The sequence below is a fragment of the Micromesistius poutassou genome (assembly GCF_964030765.1).
Source record: "Micromesistius poutassou genome assembly, chromosome: 21".
Classification (NCBI taxonomy): Eukaryota; Metazoa; Chordata; class Actinopteri; order Gadiformes; family Gadidae; genus Micromesistius; species Micromesistius poutassou.
In genome coordinates, this window is record NC_140291.1 from 8,767,898 (window position 1) to 8,776,467 (window position 8,570).

At 44.0% G+C, this 8,570-nt stretch overlaps 1 protein-coding gene across 2 annotated transcripts in view; it reads left to right on the forward strand.

Annotated features, from left to right (window-relative positions):
* LOC311366589 (glutamate receptor ionotropic, delta-1-like) overlaps positions 1–8,570 on the forward strand; it is a gene marked incomplete at both ends in the record, with an annotated part of 424,970 nt that overhangs the window by 294,324 nt on the left and 122,076 nt on the right. For both annotated transcript variants that reach the window (XM_084485372.1, XM_084485371.1), the window contains one exon: positions 6,405–6,610. In XM_084485372.1, coding sequence (XP_084341498.1) covers positions 6,405–6,610 — 206 coding nt within the window. The remainder of the gene's footprint in view (positions 1–6,404; positions 6,611–8,570) is intronic.

Genomic DNA, 8,570 nt, shown 5'->3' on the forward strand with positions numbered 1-8,570 from the left:
TTTTAGAATATTTGAATAAAAGAGATCAGAGGCTTTTCAAAACATCATCATAGTTCAAAGAAACAAACCAGCCGAGACAAAACTTCAACACTGGCCACCAATCACAAAAAAAAGAATACCCAATTTGTCATATAATACATGCATACATCAATACATGCATTTTGCATGAGAGAAAAAGAAAACCAGAAAAACATAGACAGAGTGAGACAAAAAGATAGAGACACAGAGAGAGACAGACAGACAGACAGACGGACAGACATAGAAAATAGATTGGGAGAGAGAGAGAGATCGAGTGTTATGGCCAATGAAACGGTAAAACGATAAAAGCAGTCTGTCTCTCTTGCTCTCTGGATAGCTTATGGTCTGTCTCTTTGTTGAGAGTGCCGGTTGTCAGAGAGTCTAGATATTTGTACTTTTCTGTTTCTGCTTAAGGGAGTGTGTCAGGGTAAGCTGCCATTTAGTTATTTGCTCATTTGTTTTTCTCCTGTTTGTCTAGAGAGGTAGTTTAGTTGAGTTTAGTTTATTTTTGTTTAAGCATAGACTGTGGGGTTTGTTTAAGAGGCAGGGGGTGTCTTGGTTATTATTTTGGCCTTGGCTGCCCCAAAGCTATCCCTTCCTATATTTTGTTACTGTATTTCATACAGTGTACGTCAAATAAAAGCATTGTTGGTGAAGGGTTCCTGGTTAACGTGTCATGACGACTAACACAGAAACAACAGAGAGAGGGACGGGAAGACATGTATGTGAGAGAGGGAGAGAGGGAGAGAGAGAGACACACACACACACACACACACACACACACACACACACACAGGAGGGGGAGACAAAAGCAAATGTAAAGGTGACTGAAGAAAGTAGGAGAGAGATGTGGCACATTCTTTTCTCTCAGATCCTGATTGGCTCCTGTGATGCTGTCTGTGATGTCCGATTTTTTAAATGGAGCAATTTACATAGCTCCTTGCAGGCACTCAAAGAGAGCGAGCTGGCAGAGAGCAGAGAGCAGGCAGAGAGCAGAGAGCGGGCATCCCCAAACGGCCGGGGCCTTAATGTGTGTAGCTCTATTGTTGTGCGCTCTGTGATGCATCATCGCATGCTGACGGAGGGCTAGCGGTTGAATCATCCACGCGACAGTGTTGCGTCCTGTGGAGGGGGGGGGGGGGGTCCTGGGTGTAGGGGGCTCTGACCGATCTGAGCTCTTTTTATCGGATTGAAACTACATGACTCAATAATTGCTTCACAGTGGTGGCTAATGGACTTATGTACACTGACTAATTTACTCTTCCCTATACTTTTTCTATACGTTTTTAAGCTATAAGAGGTAAGGGAAAATGTATGTTTGAGTTTTTGGGGTCTTTAATAGTGCAGGAAAACTCACTCACTCACATACATAAACACATACACACACACACACACACACACACACACACACACACACAGAAGCATAAGCATAAAGCCATAGATGAGACTGAGAGAAAACCCATACCCATGACATGAGCACACAGTCACACACTGTGTGTGTTTGAATGTTGAGGCTGTCATTGGTTACTTATACTTACCTAAGTATTTACTCTCTCTGTCGTTTACCTCTTGCTTTGAATTTCACAAGGTGAATTCTTCACACTCTCATTCTGGTTTTGTCTCTCTGTCACTTTTTCCCAATTTGGTTGATTCACAAAAGCTTTTTACATCAAAGCAAATGACAGAGTTTAAATAATAAAACAAAGGAAAAATATGTCTATAATCTCTCACGGCCAATGATGTCTCACACTTTGCTATGTTACACGGTAGAGGGGAGGGTAGACTAGAGAGGAGGGGAGAAGCTAGAAGAGAGAGGAGATGAGGAGAGAATGGAGGGGGAGATGAGGAGAGAGGAGAGAGGACAGGAGAGAAAGGAGGGAAAGAGAGACTGGAGGAAACGAGAGCAGATGACATTTTTTTATGTGCGAGGTAGAGCTGCCAATTTGTAAATCTTCCCATTTATTTTGACCCCTGGTCACTTGAAATGTTCTCTCATATGGTATGGCCTATAACTCACTCTGAGTTAAGATAGTTACTAAGGCAGTTTCATCCCATATCTTAACCATGAAGTTTTGATGGAAACGATGAACAGCAGTTGAGCCCCTCAAATCATCTGTCATTATCATTACATCATCATTACAAATAAATATGACATTCTTCCTCCCCTCCCCCTATTAGCCTGAGAGGTCACAGTGAGTCTGAGAATGGAAAAATATGTAGTAACGAATGTAGTAATCATCTGACACAGATTGTAACAAACTCTTAAATTGACATGACTGAAGTTAGTGAAAAACATTAAGATTACACAGATGGTGTCCACCAGTGCTTTGCTCTAAAATTATGGCGCAGAAAGCAATCAAAAACTCGGTGGAAATAGTTGTTAGTTATTTATTACTAAAGTTAAAACTGCAGAAGAGAGTCAAAAGAATTTAACGTAAAATATATTTAAAAGTATTTTGACGTATTTAGAAAGAGAGAAGAAATCAAGCATATACAAACGGAGAAGTCGACCACAGCCCTGAAGGAAACCATTTGGCAAAATCTGCTCAAAATAAAGGAGGCCCTCGTGGCAGACTGGGATTCAGTCAAGATGGGCAACAAGATAGCTGTCAGTGCTAATAGACAAAGAAGATGAGCGAGAGAGAAGAAAGAGATTGAAATTCTGGCAAAGAGAGGGAGAAATTGAGAGAGAGAGAAAGAGAGAGAGAGAGAGCGACAGAACTTGAGCAAGATAGTCAAAGGGAGAGGGAGAGGGAGAATGTTCAGCCCAAACAACCTGTCACCCTCCATAAAGAGGAGGAGACCGTGCCCGGTTCCAACTGTCAAAAACTTCCCCCAGCAGTTCACAGGAAGGTGGGAACTTGTAGAGCAATCTAAATTCACCCAGGAAGTGGTGGATGCTATCTGGCGAGTGTGTGGAAGTGGTAGAAGTGGACCTGATGACTTGGTGAATTTGTAGTCTTTTCTCAGCACTTTTTGATATTGGTTGTTCACATCTCTCCGAGTTTCCAAAGTTGTTCTTTCTATTCATCAATTGAGTGATGATATTTTGTAACATATGTGTTCAAAGTGGAATTTTAGGGTGGCACTCAATCAATATCAGAGCAATAGAGAGACCGGGGAGATATCTCTGATGGATAGGGCTTGTGTCTGGTGAATGACAGCGCTGTAGTTGTGTCAACCATGTAGAATATGAGCTCAGTCCCAGCAGCTCAGTCCCAGCACTTAACCCTCTCTGGCATCATGTTCCCACCACTTTGCTCGCTGACAGCAGCCAAGTTAACATGATTAACTTGACTTACATATCTGCAGCATTTATTATGACAAAATCATTTTGCAAATTTGCACAACAATATTTAAAAGGCATAATACCCAAGAGCTAATCCATCCATCGATTTGATTTAGTTTTGTGTTTAAGTTTTTTGTCTTTTGTGTTATAAGTGGAACCCGGGAAGACTAGGTTATTACAATGTCTTCAGCGCTATGCAATCCTTTGATAAATAAATCTACAAATATTGTATAACTATTTAACATGAACACAGATTGGGGGAGGGAGGTCCACTGTATGTGACTGTGAGAAGGTGAAAATCCCTTCTCACTGTCTCTCCCCTCACATCATATTTAATGTGGTATTTGGACTTCCGGAGCACTAGGGGGCAGAAGGTTAACCCAGCCTTGGCCAGGGAAGTTCCCCTTGTTATTGGTATGGCCCACCAATGGTATGGTATTGTTATTGGTATGGCCCACCAATCAGTCCACCTGGGACTGATTGGCTTATTTAAGGGGAGTCTCATTTTGTGGCTGGGGGGACGGTGCTGGCTTGATGAGAGGCCAGGACTAGTGCACATGGTATATGTTGTTAGGCTAGGCTATGCTATGCTGATTGCTGCAACCAGTCGTTTCTTTTTCGAACATTGCTTTATTTTTGTAACTAATGGATTTATTTTTGGACCTTGGTTTTGGAGTAAGTAAATCTTCACCTTTTTGTCCTAACACCATTGCCCTCGTTTTTGGCCCACACTCTCAAACCTGGCTGTCGTCTTCAACTTTTCTTTGCCATCATCCAGCCACTCACGGGCCGCCTTTCACAGTGACTAATGAGATATTTGTCGAAAGGTCCTGTGCACCTGGATAATCACAGTGAAACATCGGCTCCAGTCCATGTCAAAGTCAAAATGTACCACCTGCCTTTTAATAACCACTTTCCTTGACCTCCATGGGAAGTGTGATGTGTCCAAGGAAAGATGCAAGTGGAATTTATAAGGAGTTGGTGAAAGACTACAGCGATGACATGAGTAACACACTGAAGTCACGTAATTATGCAAAAGCGGATGCTGTCATCTGGATTATTTGTTTATGAGAATGGCTGAATGGTGCGACGCTTTTAATGTTGCTGCTGCAAGGAATTGTGGAATGGCATTTCTCCTTTCCTTTGTTAAGGATGGTCCAGAGTATGCTATGCTAAAGGAGATAAGCAAGGAAGCATTGAAGCTTTCCTGAGCACTTAGGCCCCGTCCACACAGAGCCGATTTTGTTGTGAAACTGCATAAGTCTGGGCATTTGGGCTGACCGTCCAAACAGATCCAGCGGATCCGGTGCCCGAAAACGCACTTTTCTGAAACCAGGTCCCAGGGTGGATTCAGATAAAAACGGAACCTATGCAGTTTCGTGTTAGGATTCGTGTGGAAGCCTGAAACGCAAACGATGACGTCATTGCCCCGCCACCAGCTGGGGACGTTAGAGTTGCGGTGATAATTTTTTTTGTATTATTTTTGTAGCTTTAAATACAGTCCCTTGGTAAATTGAATTACTTACTGTACATTAAAAAGTATTTCTGCTCAACCTTAAAGGTTTAACAACTTCTTTCTCCTCCTCGACTTTATATTAATATACAGCGCGCATGGGCTTGATGCGCGCAGGTTTGATGCACTCCACTTTTGTTTGTGAAGAACCAGTGCCACACAGTGGTCTTGAATATATATACTACAGCGTTTCTACAGCGTGATGCGTTTTTGCAACGAGTCCATCTTTACGGAGATATTCCTGAAACGCATCAAAGGAAAATGGATTGTTTTCCCCCGTGTGAACGGGGCCTTAAAGAACTGAACCAGGGGCCTCATTTATAAAACTCTGCGTAAAACCCTCCCTAAAACATTGCGTATGCTCAAACCCCAGAATCTGCGTACGCAGAAAAATATTCAGATCTATAAAACTGTGCGGCGCACACCTCTACGCACTCTTCTCGTTATTAATACTAACGTGTGTTGAAGTTTATGCTCGTGCACGAAAGTGCACAAGCGCCATGCTCCTCCCAAGATCGTCCCATAATAATCCTTAAAAGGTCAATGCTAATTAATCAATGAATATTCCAAGTATATAAGGAGCCTTTGCTGACCTATCATTACACAGGAAAACATGCGTGCTTTGATGCCCATTTCCCTTCTGTACGACGGCAAAGCAGCTTTAGGCACTAATTGCAGAATCTGTGGAATCTGCCATGAGCTCCTAAGCCTCACTTCCTAAGAGCGGATATGTATTAGTAACATGGTCCCTGGTATATATTCTATATTATTCACAGTCTACATCATGACCCTTGCACCCAAACATATTGTTTAGACAATACAGTATTTCTATTTTTGTTCACTGCTTTTGTCTCACATAGTTATGGATTGCTGTGGTTCAATTCCCTGGGTCTGAATGTTAGACTGAAAGAATGTGGTGATTTTTTTAATAATTCAGCCCTGAAATGTTTTCTGTATGTGGATTAGTATCTGCTGGTGTTTAGGATCATGTTGTATTGTGCATATAATACAACTTCCTGGCCTTCCCGGCCATGAAGTGTGTCTAATCAGTTAATGTTAGAATCATGACGAGCAGATATTGGGGATCAAGTCCAATTCCCTTTGGCTCGAAGAAAAACTCAATATAGAGGAACAAACTAAAGGGGGTTATATTGGATTTAATCAAACCAGGGCAAAATCGAAGACAGTCAAAGACATATATCTGCCACATATGCCTCAACAGCCCATCTACTGTGGTTCTCTTCAGCATCAAAGACTCTGGAGCTGTTGTTGGAGGACTCAGGGCCTTAGTGTAGCAGTAGCTAATGGATATTTTACTGAGCAGTGGCTCATAAGGAGCTCTTAACATGTCAGTTAGGGGAGCCAATGTAACTGAGAGCCATGTTTTATGATGACTTTGTATGATATATTTACTGTGCTGAACTTTGTATCTCTAACTACGGCACTGGACACTGGACCAGTTCCTGAACACATCAGACAATAAATGTATGTTTCATCTTAAACACTGAGCAGAATGCATTGGGTGTATTGAGTAGAAATGCAGTGAACTGAGGCAAGGGTCCTCGCTCTCTCTCCTGTCGGCAGATATCCGTGGGCTGCAGAGCTTCCTGGACCAGACCTCGCGGCAGGGTGTTGACGTGGCCCTACAGAGGGTGGACCGCAACATCAGCCAGGTGTTCACCAACCTCTTCACCACCATGAGGACCGAGGAGCTCAACAAGTACCGGGACACGCTGCGCAGGGCCATCCTGCTGCTCAGCCCCCACGGAGCCCACACCTTCATCCAGCAGGTGGGCTGCTGATGAGGCTCAGGATGAGGGTGGATGTGATGGTGCTGGTTAATGTGGTGGTGGTGGTGAGTGTGGTTGTGATGGTGGTGGTGGATGTGATGGTGGTGCTTGTGGATGTGATGGTGGTGGTGAATGCAATACATTCTCACTTTGAGTTTGTCAAAAATAAACGGCAGGGGATTCGGCGTTTAACTGCTGACGCAAAAGGTGTCCTTGTGCGTCTTCATTCGACGCAGGGGGTTTGTTATCCCTCCACGGTGATATCTGACACCCAGCAAAAGCGCTCCCGCTAATCTTTTTTTCGTAGGATGGTTGGGTACCGCCTTTTAGGGTAAGGGTAGTAGTGGTTAGGGTTAGGGTGATAGTGGTTAGGGTTGGGGTTAGGCTAAGGGTTACACACTTATCACTGTTCGTCGTGGAGGGATTACATTGTAATGAGTTGAAAACCCCTGCGTCGAAATGAAGACGCACAAGGACACCCTTTGCGTCAGCAGTTAACGCCAAATGCCCCTGACCAAGCGTTGATTTTTGACGAACTCGGGAGTGAGACTGCTGTTGGTGAATAGTGATGGTGGTGGTGGATGTGATGGTGGTGGATGTGATGGGGTGAATGTGATGGTGGTGGTGCGTATGCATGTGATGGTAGTGCTGAGTGTGGATGTGATGGTGGTGGTGGATATGATGGTGGTGAGTGTGGATGTGATGGTGGTGAGTGTGGATGTGATGATGGTGCTGGTGGATGTGATGGTGGTGTGTGTCGATGTGATGGTGGTGGTGGTGGTGCATGTGATGGTGGTGGTGCATGTGGATTTGATGGTGGTAGTGGTGTATGTGATGGTGGTTGCGGTGGTGGATGTGATGGTGGTGGTGGTGGTGCATGTGATGGTGGTGGTGCATGTGGATTTGATGGTGGTAGTGGTGTATGTGATGTGGTTGCGTGTGGATGTGATGGTGGTGGTGTGTGGATGTGATGGTGGTGGTGGTGAATGTGAAAGCAATGGTGATGCTGATGGTGGTGATGGTGATTAGTTTGGGTGTGATGGTGGAGTTGGTTGTGATGAGTCTAGATGAAATGGCGATGCAGATGTTGGTTGTCATGGGGATGATGATCCGGTGATGATGCTGTCGGTGATGGGGATGAGTTTGGATGTTATGGTGATGATAGTAGTACTGTGATTGTGGGAGAGGTGGTGATTTTGAACATGTGAAATGGTGACAATGATGATGCTGTGGTGCTCATGATGATGATTGTGATGATAAAGTTTACGATGATCAGAAGTTTGTTCCAACAAACTAGGACGTTTATGTTAAGTCTTGTTTGTTTCCTGGTTGAATGCACTGGTAGGTGTGTGCGTGTGCAATGTGTGTGCATCCATGTGACAAATCTATAATTGCTTTTAGGCACAACAATTATAACTAAGTTTGTGAGGCAAACAAATGTGTTGCAGCATCTGCAATCACTCATTCAAGCAACAAAATCTCTCTCTCTCCTCTCTCTCTCTCTCTCTCTCTCTCTCTCTCTCTCTCTCTCTCTCTCTCTCTCTCTCTCTCATTCACACCCACCCACAATAGCATGTTCACAGTGTGGAGGGCCAGGTGTAAGCGACCACCTGGATTGACAGATGGCTTCACTTACTGGACACTAGAAATACACGCGTAGACACTGGCGACTTTACCTAGCCAGCTATCTAGTAGCCTACCCTTCGTCGAGCAATATGGTATCAGCGGTATCATTATCAGCATTGTCAAGGGGAGCAAGACAGAGTCTGGGCACACTGTCTACAGAGGAGTCTTTGAGCTGAAGGATGGCTGTCCGCCACCATCCCCTTCATCCATCCATGAGACACCGGAAGGAATAGGGCCACGGCCACACCTGTGTGATTGTGGAGCCAGCTGAGCTAATTAGGTTATATTTGTATAATAAGAATATTATACAAATATAATCAGTATGTTTCATGTA